Source organism: Artemia franciscana, unplaced genomic scaffold, assembly GCF_032884065.1.
Source record: "Artemia franciscana unplaced genomic scaffold, ASM3288406v1 Scaffold_995, whole genome shotgun sequence".
In the NCBI taxonomy this organism is placed as follows: Eukaryota; Metazoa; Arthropoda; class Branchiopoda; order Anostraca; family Artemiidae; genus Artemia; species Artemia franciscana.
In genome coordinates, this window is record NW_027069066.1 from 147,289 (window position 1) to 161,761 (window position 14,473).

General features: G+C 32.0%; 1 protein-coding gene across 1 annotated transcript in view; it reads right to left on the reverse strand.

Moving 5' to 3' along the window:
- LOC136043786 (glycoprotein-N-acetylgalactosamine 3-beta-galactosyltransferase 1-like) overlaps positions 1–14,473 on the reverse strand; it is a 136,903-nt gene that overhangs the window by 107,079 nt on the left and 15,351 nt on the right. Inside the window, exon 2 of the mRNA XM_065728702.1 lies at positions 12,711–12,863. Within this exon, the coding sequence (XP_065584774.1) occupies positions 12,711–12,863 (153 nt within the window). The remainder of the gene's footprint in view (positions 1–12,710; positions 12,864–14,473) is intronic.

The following is a 14,473-nucleotide window of genomic DNA, read 5'->3' on the forward strand; positions in this document are numbered from 1 at the left end:
AAGTTTATGTTTTTCACTATACATTTCATGTATTCGTAAGGAAATTTATGCATCAGCAACTTATATAACTATAATGCATCAAATTCAATATAAATAGGATTATCTAGATTCATTTTTGACTTTGCCATTTTAGCCACCGAGAAATTGTTGCTAAAGACTATTTCCGATCTAAATTTATGTTTTCAACCTTTTTTTGTCTTTGTTTGTTACTAGTGATTGTTTCAATCCTAGTTCTCCTTCTAATATTCTCCATGGGTTTCTCAAAACAATTGTTATTCATAAGTTTACAAGACTATTTTCAAAATCCGTTTGAAATTTCGTCCCCTTTCGTCATAATTTAGTATAATGATTGATATATTTTTTTTAATAGGTTAACCTAGTATATACTAGTATTTTAAGTAATTTTTTCAATACTAAGCCATACTTTAAATGAAGTTATAAATTCTTATAATATACAACGTGATTTATTTTACTATTTAAAGTGGTATTTAATTTATATTGAAAATTTGCAGGAGCTCAACTTCGTAAATTGGTCCTATATTACTTTTATTGATTTCTGATTGAGAGTAATCTTTAAATTTTTGGTAATATCTTAAGGTGGTGTTCTCTTCTATATGGACGGGTATATTAACAAAGGTAAAGCCTTTTTCAGGTAAATTTTGTGATAGTTCCCAACCATACAAATTATTAGCATCTAAACATAATAAATAGTTTGAAAATGAATTTATTCGAAGTTTTTCACATATCAATTATTTGCTTTATTATACCTTTTTATAAGCTGAGAAACACCTCCTTTTATCTATTTTCATTAAAGATGTACATATTTTTGTCAGAAAGTAATTGAATTGTAGATTTAGATTGTTTGATACAAGCTTCTCTTGTTAGTCATAGTTTTGAGAAGAAGCTCGGTAAATCTAGCGTATAACTGTTTAAAAAAACTTGTCTAAAATTATCAATGACATTTGATAGAATTAAAACATCACTTTTTAGGTTTAATATGGTGTAATCTAATTGTGTTTTACATTTAAATAATTTATAAATAGATTTCCCTCTTATATATTCTTCTTAAAAATATATATATTCCTGTTAATCAAGTATAAAACTTGTTTATTAAACATAATTTTATATCATTAATTTTTTCATAGCTACCAATAGGTCATCAGGGATGTATCCCTTTTTTTATTATTTCTTTAAAATATGCAATATATTGAAATACATTAGAAGAATACTAGACATTATTTCTCAAACAATAACAATTTATTTTACATTCTCATTTAGCCAAAATTTCAGAAATCTGATCTAACCTTAAAGCCACAAAACGGAATGAATCTATGGAACACATTTTGTATTTGGTCTTCTTAGCAGTTATTGTTTAAAAACGATATTGAACTCTCCATCGAATCAAAATACTGTTATCGGATTAAATTCTCTAAGAAATAAATGAGTCATATTTTGAGATATTATGCATTTCAATAGAGATAAATTCAGGGATTCTAAAGTGTTCATTACATTCTGCATGAATTAACCCACATGTATTACCAGTCATATGGTCGTGATCTAAATGAGAACTATTATCTACTATATTCCTTTTCATAAAAAAGGAAACTTTAATACTAGTATTGTTCTTGGACCATTAACCCATTACTACTGATGTATTGCAATGAGTCAGACTCTATTCTAAGGAGTTAGGTGTTGAGGAAATGGTATCCCACTCCATAGATGTAAATTTTTTTGCTGGTTTTCAAGTCTTAATGACGGCCCATTTTGTGAGGACAATAAGAGGTAGGGGTGGATAAGACACTTCTCATGACATTTTGATGGGCAATTAATTGTTACTTTGTGAATTTCATGATACGAGGACGATGTAAGTAAAAATACAAATGAAATGGCTACTCCTTGTAAGAGTTTAAAGAAAAGAGGCTGGATTAGATTGCAATGACAGAGAAGTGGGCAAACTCTGTTATATTTAGGCGGCATGGTTATGATGTGAGTTGTTAGTGCTGAAGTTAGCCGTATTTCTCAGAGAAGATGTGGATTTTCCTTGGAAGGAACCTCCAAGGAGGACTGTTTGGTAGGGAACGGGGAAAATTTTCCATTAAAAAGTAGGTAGGCTTCCTGGTATTATTTGGAAATTCATCATAAATTAATAAAAACGGTTTTTCTAACTGAAAATAAAGAGCAACACAAAAACTGAATACGAGGAAAAATGTATCTGCACATGAAAGAGGTTAACCCTTTTTAAATATTTTACTCTTTACGGTAAAGTTTTGCTGTTTTGCCCCAACTCTTTCAGAATGACTTTTGTAGCAAATGGGCTGCTTCACCAAAATAAAAACTTTTATTATGGTTAAAAACTAAAATCTGGCTGCCCTTTATTCTTTTTGGCACTTAAGTTTACGCCAGTTTTGCTCCTTCTGTCTCCCTTGTAGAAATGATAAAACAATGCACAAATATAAGAAATGAAAATTGCTTAGTTTGCCAGCTAATCAAAAGCTTGGCCCCAGGGACTGTTACATCTCTTTTCCTCTATCTATGCCAAATTTAAATTTTAATGTCACCTATTTAGGTTTTGCTACTTGGTCCTTCCAAATTTCCCAGTATTTTTCGTCCCTAAATAAATCAAAAAGTCTCTAGCAAAGACCAGTAAGTAATGAGTAATCGTTTCAATTGTAAAGGACACTCTAAGAGACAAAAAAAAAATTGAGATCAATAGATATATAAAACGAATGAGTTCTTATGCTGATTACAAATATTTAAGGCTCCTTAGGTTTAAATGTACCTATAAAAAACTAAAAGTCTGGATATAAAGGATAGAATTAACATATACGAGCTCTGATGTCCCATGCTAAAACCTAACATGCAAAGAAACATCTCACATGCCAACACCTTATAGAAAACACCTTTGAGAGTTTACATTAAGAAAAAAACTTATTACAAACAATTCTAGTACTACAAAAGTAGACCTAGGTAGCCAATACAGCCTGCTTGAAACATCTGACAAGCCAACATCTTACAAGCCAACACTCTACAGAAAACACCTTTGAGAATTTCAAATAAGATGAAAGCTTATTACAAATAATTCTAGTACTACCAAAGTAGACCTAAGTAGCCAATTCAGCCTGTTTGAAACATATCACAGGCCAACACCTTATAGAAAACACCTTTGAGAATTTGAATTAAGAACATTACTTACTAGAAACAATTTTATTACAACAAAAGTAGACCTAAGTATCCAATTTAGAATGTTTGAAACATCCCACAAGCCAAAACCATATAGAAAGCACCTTTGAAAATTTAAATTAAGAAGAAAATTTACTAAAACAACTCTACTACTACAAAAGTAGACCTAAGTAGCCAATTTAGTCACTTTGAAACATCTCACAAGCCAACACCTTATAGAACACACCCTAGAGAATTTGAATTAGGAACAATACTTACAAGAAACAATTTTAGTACAACAAAAGTAGACCTAAGTAGCCAATTTAGCCTGTTAAAGAGTAAATTTAGCCTGTAAAGAGTAAAAATGATCAAAATATGAAATTACAAGACTGTCGACTGAAAATAACTAGTTGAGGCCAATATTTTGGCGCAAGACCAGAAAAGACACATCTTTGAAGATTTTCATGATAATCTTGTGCCTTATAATTTTATTATTTGCTACTTACAAAAAACGTCGCGAAAGGTTTTGCTAAAGATAATGGAAAACCCAATGATGTTTTTTCACTAGAAAACACAAATTTAAACTAAGTATGTCCCGCTTATTCATGATTCGAGGGAGAGAGAATATTGGCAAAATGTTCCAACCATTTTGTCAAAAGTTCTGACCTTCATAAAGAATTTTGAAGCCCTACAAGATCAAAATAATTTAATTACATTTTTTTTCAATTTATAAGACACTAAACATGCTTATAATAAATAGGTAACAAGATTGATTTTTAAAATTTTAAAGATTAAAGAATTGACCGAGGTTGCGTTGAATATACAAAACTGAATTAAGAAGGGAAATAGAAATTAATTGTTGACCATTGAAACTTCAAAATATCTGACCTTGACATGGAATCTTGAGGCAATACGGAATCAAGAAATACTCTAATTACATTTTTATCTAATTTTTAAGATATTAAATATACTTAATTTTAATCTTTAATATTGCCAATATTTGAACTTATATATATACTCTAATTTATTGGGATTATCTTTATTATTCATTCCAATTATACTGCTTTGTTTTGAGTTAACAATAGCCGTTTTCAGTCAGCGAATGCTTACTTTTTAAATTTGCAGCATTTTAGTTTTTTATTGGTGTTAAAATCAAATAAGAAAATATATATTAATGCTTTCACTTGGTCCCAGGTATACTCTATCTGACTAAAGATAAAAACGTTATAAAAATGTTTTTTTCCTTCAATGATAAATTGGTGCTTATATCTTTTTGGTTTACCAAATTTTGAGGTAACACAACAAAGAAACAATAGAAAAATTTCCTCAAGACAGTGGAATACAATTCAGTGATTGTTTTGGCCGTATGTACAAGGGTCATCATCATTAAAATAAAAATTTATTTTAGATACAATTTTAATTATATTCCATTTTCTTATGCTACTAATAAAATGTGATAGTTTGATGTGATTTATTATTAATTGAATAGGTCAATATTAAAATTTAAATACTTTTTATGATGTTTATTACTTACTTCAATAGACATTAAAATCGACAACAATAAGAATTTTTTTCCTTATTTAGTTGAAACACATTTCATTCTTGTAGTCACTCCATTCCAATGCCTGTAATGTACTCCATTCTAATGTCTAAATCCCTAATAGTTCAATTATATTTATTTTCAATTTTATTGCTTAAAAATTTCTCCATTTATCAGTAAATAATTTTATTAAAGAAATTTTCAATTCGAAAATACCTTATAAATAAACATATAGTTTACTATTTGTGATATCCATGACTGCTTTTCTTCCTAAAAATGTAACGTAGTAATAGATTAGCAGGTACTTGATCTAATAAAAGATTCATTTCTAAATCAACAGTTGATCCATTTCGATAAATATTTGATTCATGCTTTGAAACATCAAAACGAAATACAGAACATACGGTTTTAAAAAATCATTGTAACTTACAGCTGTTCCACTATCAACATTTTTGCAATAGCAACATCTTAGCAATAGCAGTAGAGACAATAACAGTGGAATGTATATAATTTCTTTTGGTTGGACAAAAATCTTCCCTAACATGAACGGACAATATCAGCTTTATACTCTAAGCTAATTCTGGGATGTAGCTATTAGGCTCTTTTGATAAATGTATTTAAATCAACATTCTACTACATATTCACTGAAGTGTTCACCTTATTATCCTTGCCTTTATTTGTATTATTAGTGTTAGTAGTCTTAGTGCTAGTAGGGGTAGAAGTAGTTTATGTAGTGACAGTACTGGTGTGGAATGCACAAAGTGGTTTTCAGTTTACTCATTATCCCCTTTAAAATATTCTGGAAGCCTTAGCTAAATACCCTAGCCCATCTCTGGGATATTGCTTAGATGTCTTTTAACGACCTACAGGCATATAGTGGGTTTATATTTAGTATAAGAATTCCTAAGCACTTCCTGAAAATTTAACCTTCAAATGATTAGTCTCAGCATTATCATCAATTGTGATACTACTAGTAGTAGTAATATGTGTATATGACCATTTAAGTTTTAAAAATTCTTCTTCAATCCATGTTTAACTTACTTGATACTAAGAAGCCGCTCCTAAGATAATTTTGTCAATACTTGATATTCCCAATCACGTATTGGGAGCAAATTCAGCACTGAATTTGCAGCGCTGTAAATTCTCTTATCCTCAAGCTACAATTGATGACAGAAAACATATTGGTTTGATGCAAATTTGTTAGCTTTGAATGTAAAAAACCCGTTTCTTCTTATATTCTCCCGCATAGGCGAAGGCTGCCCTACAGTGACAGAGCTTAAAACATCACAGGGATCCATATTCCGCCCAGCTGTTCGATTTATTCGATTCCTTGGGATACTTCTGGATGAAAATCTATCTTTCAAGCGGCATATTGAGTCGATGAGATTAAAGGTTTCTCAAGGCCTTGGAATTATTCTGAAGCTGAAGCGAGTCTTTCCTTTCTCTATCCTTCGTTTATTATACTTCTCTCTTATTTACCCTTATTTATGCTACTGCTCGTCAGTGTGGATGTCAACATTTCCATCTGTACTTACACCTTTACATAATCTCCAACTGAAAGCAGCAGAAGTCCTTCAATCTACCACCCATATTTCTCTTGAACTTCTGAAGATTAAAGATATTCATGCATTACACCTCTCTTTCATTGCATTTCAGTATTTCGGTGGAGACCTTCCATCAAGTTTTTCCGGGCTTCTTGAAATGGTTCGAAATGTCAGTCCTTATGAAACAAGAAACAAAGATGATGTGCTAGTGCCATCTACCCCTGCAGTGCGTTCGGACTTTGGTCTGATAGTTGCTGTCGGACGTGCCTGGAATTCTATTCCTGTTAGGAATCGACGGTCCTGTACCATAGACTCCTTCAAGAAACGGTTGAAGAATTTTTTGATTAAAAAAAATTAAATTAAATTATAATATTGATCAGTTATTTATATTGTTTAGTTATCAAGATTTAATCTATTTATTTAATTATTTATATTGAATTTAATTATTTAGATTTGGGTGGTGTGAGTGTTGGATCCTCGATGTATATATATATATATATATATATATATATATATATATATATATATATATATATATATATATATATATATATATATATATATATATATTATTATTTTTTTTTAAGAAGGTGGTGCGGAGGCCGGTTATACTCGGGTGAGGATTGGTGAGTAGACTCTAAATATATTTTAAGTGTGAATGTATTTGATAGTTATTTATGTTTTGTTTTGTTGTTTTTTTCCCAAATAACGGGCCATTGAGCCCTTTGGGATATTTTTTTTTAAATGGATGGATATTGATAATAAAAGGAAAAGGAAAGGAACTAAAAATATTCCCAGTACTTCCAAGAACATCAATAATATACCCTTTTCAAAAAATGCGTATCCACACTTTATTTAGTTCATTTTCTCCCTCAGTATTCCCTAAGATTTTCACTGTAATTCGATTGGTCTTATTACTGTTATTAGTTGTAGCAGTTGCAGTGCCACTACGGTTAGCAGCAGCATGAGTTTTGGTAGTAGAACAGGTATCTGAGCAGTGCCTTATGGCTTACTACATAGTCTCTTTATTTTGTTCTGAATGTGTCATTTAAATACCCTTGCCCACTTCTGAGATATAGCTTATATGAATTTTCAACAGACTGCAGGCAAATATTTGGTTTTCATTTAGTATTTAATTTACCTAAATATTTTTGAATACTTTACTTAAAAGCATTAGCCTCAGCAGTAGCAGTAATAGCAGTTTTAGCTGAAGTTTTTTCCACATATAGCCCTTGGAGTTGTGCAAACTCCTCTTTAATCTTTCCTGAACCAAATTGATGTTTGAAACTGATCCCGAGATACTTCTGAAACACCCTTTTGGTAATCTTCATGTACATAGTAGGTTTTCATGCAGTTTAATGTCCCACTAAACATTAATTGTTAGCTTACCTAAATAGTATTATCCAAAGCTACAGCAATAGTTGAAGCATAGGGCAAAAATTCCTCTTAATTATTCCTCCCTCCCTTTCAACATACAATTGAAGTTTATACTTAAAACTGTAAGCAGTGCTTTGTACCCCTTTGATACATCCTTTTGTCAGCTTGTATGTAAGTAGTACTTAGATTTTCGAAAACTTTCAGTCACATAGTGGGTTTAAATTTTATATAAGCTACCCAAGACCATTACTTAATGTTTCCCCTTAAAATTATTAGCCTTGGTAGTAGTGGTAATTGTAATAGTAGTAGTGGGTGTATGCACATATAAACATTTGGTGAGTTCAAATTCCTAATCTATCCCTAAGCAAACTTGATGTTTGAAGCTGTTGATGAGATATTTCTGGCACACTCTTTTAAAAATTCTTATGCACATAGAATGTTTTCTGTAGTTTTATATCCCACTAAACATTCACTGAAATCTTCAGCTTAAGACTTTTAGCTGCATTTTCTGAACATCCTCTCATCATTTCCCGATATTCTCAACTTGATATCCCTAGCTTTAATATTGGTAATAGCAAAAGAAGTAATGATAGTTACAGTGGTAACAGTATTATTATTAGCAGCTTCAGGACTTGCAGACAGGAAATAGTTAAAACAGAAATCACCAGTGCAACAGCAAAAACACAGAAACAAATGCGCACCATAAAACTAAAAAATCAAAAATATAAAGTATAAGAAATAATAACAAATAGTAAATATTAAATAAGAAAAAATGAACAAGAAATAATAAATAAATTAAAAACAATTAGCCATATAAAAAAAGACAGATGGAGAAAGGAAAACTGTTTTCCTACTTTAGTAATTTATATTCATCAGCACTTGAACGAGGCCTAGGTCCCATTCGTCAATCCAATTACACAAGTCAAACAGCATAGCCATACACGATCAGCTGCAAAAAATTATCCAGGGACAGGTAGTCGTCTCGTAATAAAGTATAAGTTGCCATATCCTGAATATTAAAAACATTAAAAAAGACAAATAATTCAAAGGTGACCACCTTACACAAGAGCTCATCAAGAGGATACACACTTGTCTATAGGGTTTTGGCACTTCAAATGTTGCGTTTATGGTAATTTAAAATCCCCAGTATAAGTCCGGTAAATTGAAATTTAAGAGTCCATATAGTTCCTACGTCATTGATAATATATGTTTTTTATAGCAGGATGTATACTGTGTCATTTAATTTAGCTGTTTTTTTCCTCGTTTGTTCTAGAAACTTAGTCCCAGTAGTTTTCACTTTCATTTTTTTGACCTTAGTAGTAACAGCATTACTATTTATAGTAATATTATTATTAGCATTGCTATCACACCCCAATCATATCTGAAAAGTTATGACCTGCAAACCTGCATACACTTTTTTTAATTTGATTTAGTTTACCAACCGACTCAACATTCTCTTAAATTGTGTGCAATCATTGGATTATGATATTGACTTTCTCACAGATCATTCCCAAAAAGTTAAATATTAGTAGCCCTAGACATTCCCAAGATAAGATCTTTTGACATCCCTTTTGCAGATAATAATAAAAAAAAGGTAATGGATACGGTATTAGACTTTGAAGTTCCTACCGTCAGTGCTGATCTCCGTTTCTTGGCTCTTCAGCCAGGTACGCATTTAGAGCTGGGTAGACTCTGGCTAAGCTTACAGGGTCTCTCCACTGACCCACGTTTCAAACAGAACATTTGGTTACACTGGGATTCAAACCCGCGTCCTCTCAGACGTAGGATTGACGTCTGACGTCTTGAATCCAGTGCAAAAGTCTACTCGGCCAGGACAGCTTTTACTCGGCCAGGACGGCTGTATATAATATGTTGTACATAATATGTGGTGATTACTGGCAACACTCTCTTCAAAATTCCCTAAAAGCTTCATATGATCACTCTTAGCCTCTTTAAACACTAAGCTAAAACAAACCTCCCTTTCCCAAGAAAAAAAATACTATATATAAACAATGTTTTAACTACACAGCTTGCACCCGTTACCCAAAAGGCAACCGGAGAAAAAGAAGTTCATATCACTAGAAATTAAATAAAAAAACAAGTTTTTTTAACTGAAAGTAAGGAGCGACATTAAAACTTAAAACGAACAGAAATTACTTCGTATATGAAAGAGGCTGCTTCCTCATTGACGCCCCGCTCTTTACGCTAAAGTTTGACTCTTTCTCTCAATTCTTCTTTTTAAAACAGTAAAAAACTTTAGCGTAAGGAGCGGGGCGTTAATGAGCAGGCAGCCTCTTTCATATACGAAGTAATTTCTGTTCGTTTTAAGTTTTAATGTCGCTCCTTACTTTCAGTTAAAAAAACTTGTTTTTTTATTTAGTTTCTGAACGTTTTTGAATCAATATTGTTTTGATTTTGGCTCTCCGCAGAGGAATAATTCAAACGAAATTTGCACTTTTTTTTTGGCTAAATGGCTTTCTCATAATTTTGATCGAATGATTTTGAGAAAAAAAGAGCGGGGGAGGAAGCCTAGTTGCCCTTTTTTGGTTAATTAAAAAGGCAACTAGAACTTTTATTTTTTTACGAATATTTTTATTAGTAAAATATTTACGTAACTTATAAATTAGCTTACGTAAAGAACTTTTGTATTCTCATATTTTTATTACATATATGAGAGGGTTCGCCCCCTGTTCAGATCCTCACTCTTTACACTAAAGCTTAAGTTTTGTCCCAATTCATTAAGAATGACCCCAGAATCACAAAAGACGTAGAATAAATAGTTGAAATTACTAAAAATACTTTAGCGTAAAGAGCGAGGTATTAGGAGGAGGTGAGCCCCTCAAATGGGTAATAATTTCTGTTTGTTTTAAGTTTTAATGCTGTTCCTTACTTCCAGCTGAAAGAACTTTTTCATATTTATTTTTTCATTGTTTTTTTTTTAAATAATGCTAGTAAATCCTGCGCTCCCTTCATGGAGATTTTCTTCCCCCATGACAAATTATCGATGGAAAGTTCCCCCAGCATATCCCTCTCTTCTCAACTCCTCCCCCACCCAAAAAAATCCTCCTGAAAACGCATGTACACTTCCCAATAACCATTACTGTATGTAAGCATTGGTCAAGGTTTGTAACTTGTTGCCCCTTCCATGGGGACTGTGGAGGAGTAAGTCGTCCCCAAAGACATAGTTATAAGGTTTTTCGACTACGTTGAATAAAATAGCTATCTCAGAAATTTGATCCGTTGACTTTGGTAAAATAATTAGTGTGGGAGGGGGCCTAGGTGCCCTCCAATTTTTTTGATCACTTTAAAAGGGCACTAGAACTTTTCATATCCGTTAGAATGACCCCTCTTGCAACATTCTAGGACAACTTGGTCGATACAATCACCCCTGGGGAAAAAATACAAAAAACAAAAAAATAAATAAACACGCATCCGTGATCTGCCTTCTGGCAAAAAATACAAAATTCCACATTTTTGTAGATAGGAGCTTAAAACTTCTACAGTAGGATTCTCTGATACGCTGAATCTGATGGTGTGAATCTGAATCTGATGGTGTCGTTTAGATTCTATGACTTCTAGGGGGCGTTTCCCCCTTTTTTCTAAAATAACGCAAATTTTCTCAGGCTCGGAACTTTTGATGGGTAAGACTAAACTTGATGAAACTTATATATTTAAAATCAGCAATAAATGCGATTCTTCTGATGTAGGTATGATGATGATGATGAGTTTATTACATGATTTAGCCTTACGGCATTTCACGACTAACAAAGAAACAAAACTAAACATCTAAAATAAACTACAAATCACATAATTTTGTACATACAATCTAACTAAACAAGAGAAAACAAGAACAAAAAGACAAACTAAATAATACACACTGAATTCCGTTATCAGACATAAGCAAATCCACATATTTTTCAATAAGATTATAACCCCAAATCCAAACGTTTAGTTTTTCTTATGTATTCCAGTAAAATATTTCTAACATTCCTAAATTTAAATATCAAATCAAGATTAAACGGAAAAGGAACATTGATACTATTAAGGTGAAATATTAAGTCTAAACGTTCACGAACAAAAATAGGGCACTCAAAAAGAAAATGGGAACAAGTTTCATTTACACCGCAAAGGCACAACTCCGTATCAATTTTGTTTATTCGGTGAAGAAAGAAATTTAGCCTGCAATGACCCGTAATAATCTGCGTTAGATGGTAGGAGGGCTAAACTTTGCAAACAGCTAATAGATCTTCTGTTGAAGTAAAAAAACGAATTGACCAAGAACTAAATTTATTCTTAAATTCTTCATACCATCGTCCGTAAAGTATATTATTCAATGCCTTTCTATTAATATGAAAAGTTGAAGTATGGATTTCTCGTACTGTCGAAAGGCCTAAAATATCTACTATTGATTCATCAGTGAAAGTACTATGATTGGATGAGCGTTTAGAAAGGGGGAATTCAGGAGAAGTGAAATTTGGCCCGTGACTTGGACGGCCTTTTTTCGCAGAGCGCAATGTCGCTAGCTCAGTCAATCGGAAAGAAATTGGCAATACCCCAGCAATGGCCGTAATTACGTCATTTTGGGCAGAACGGAAAGAAATGGAATTTAATTTCTTAGAGTTTTGGTTACTATTGAGCCAGGTCGCTCCTTACTACTGTTCGTTACCACGAACTGTTTGATAGACATTGGTCAGACCTTTCAAGTATGCCAAATACAATGGCTTTCTCAGAATTTTCGAGGGGTAGAAGGGGTAGAAGAGTGGCTTTTTGCCCCTGACTATTCAGTTTTAAAAGGACACTAGGACCTTAACTTCAGTTGTTATTAAATCCTTAAAAAGTTTTTATAACAGAATCTTCCGTCTAAAGTACTTTGGTGAACAAAAAACAGAAAAGCAGATAATCACTTTATTTTTTACCCCAAGTAGTTCTATTCCACTGCCAATCCTAGTTCTTAATATAGTTGTAACTTAATTCTTTAAGGGGCTTGAATTTATTCCTTCAGCCATCCCAAGTTATAACTTAGAAAATTACATGATAGTTTGTGAGTCCTGCTTGGTATATAAAAGTTACTTAAACTAAATGCATCTTACCTTCTTTTGAACTTGCAAACAGCAGAATATCACATCTTTTTCCCCAAGTTGCTTTAATGTGAGTGGCTTTTTTCTTATGATTTACGGCACCAGTTATAATCAAGCAGAGCAATCTTACTTTAATATAAGCATGCTCTGACGCAAAACTGTCTGCTGCGAAAAAGAAAGCACTGTCTTCTTAGTAATTTATAAGTTCCAAATAAACTTGCAATGATGTTTTAGTCCTTTATAAGCGTTCTGTATATCAAAATAGTGCTGAAGTAAAAGTATTTGGAAAATTTGAAGCTCAAAACTTCAATTGTAGACATTTTGAAAAATAACTTTGAATAACCTAGTCATAGTTTTTCCAATAGGATAATAATCACATTGAAGCAGTTGAGAATCCGAAAAATCCTCTGAGGACTCAGAGGAGAAAAAGAAGTCGAAACTGAATTCCATTATAGACATCAGCTTGATAATTTTTCAAAATTTTTCCCTAGTCAAGAGTTCTTATACCCAAATCTGTACCAAGGAAATATGTGGTTAAAAAAATTCATTCATTCCTTGCACAAATAAATCTTACAATAAATTACTGAAAACAATTGATCCCTTGATTAAATTGCATTGAAGTTCATTTTGATGCTACTCTAATTTCCTATCAGTAGCTACATTTTTCATTACTAGTTTTTTGCTTTGATTCAATGCATTTTCTTTCTGTTTTTCTCTGTACCATATGTTTAGAATGCAGAGGATTTTTAAATGATAAAAACCATGCTACTAGAATTTTGGTTACAGTTCTTTTCACTAAGATATGGCACTTCATATAGAACGAAGTTTTTTCTGGGCTATTAATTTACCGGAGGAGCAGCTTATGCTTTAGCCTTTACAAGTTGTCAGTCGTTTAAAAGCAAATACTGCAATCGAATGAAAACCTTGTCAGTCAATCTAAGAGATGAAAAGGTTCCTCTTTAGTGGCAGTTAGCTTCTGAAAAGCTAGAGGGATTTCATTTGAAACTGTATAAGCCCCAAGAGTCGCCCCCTTTATAGTTAGAGAATTATACAAAATTATGTCAGTAGACCACTCGAAGTCAATTTAGAATTATGTGAAAACTATAGTCTTATACTTTTTAAATCTACAATAAAAACACTGTAATTGCCACCAAGTTGAGAGAGAAAAATTCAGTTTAATTTTCCATTCTCACTCACAATTTTTCCGTAGTAAAGCATTTTATTTGCTAAAGTAAATCAAACTTTATAGAAGTAAAAAGTCATTATGATTCATCTACAATGTTTTAATCTAGATTTGAATGCTTTAATAGAAGCTTTTTAGCTAAAATTTGACATAATCCTATGATTGTAAATTAGTATTGAATGATTAGCATCTAAATACGCCATAGAATGCACAACTAGGACTTATCAAAGACAATTGGCTGTCATTAGGTTCCTTTAAATCACTTTACTACCAAAAGAGGACGAGACTTTAAGAGTTTCTGAAAAAACATTTTTAAAACGAATTTTAAGAAAAAACTTATATGTCTTATTTGAGCCATACTTGATTTCTGAAGCCTCTCCATAAAATTTGTGTTGTTACGTTTGATAATTATAGACATTTAACAAATGCCATTCAGCAAATAGTTCATGATAATGAGGCATTGGTAAGAAGTGACAAGGGCTAATAGTCACCGGAACACTATAAAAAAAAATTTTGAATAGAACATGCACATAATTAAATATAGTTCTTTGAGATCCCTCAATTTGTCAATTTTTGTGATATCTGGGATTAT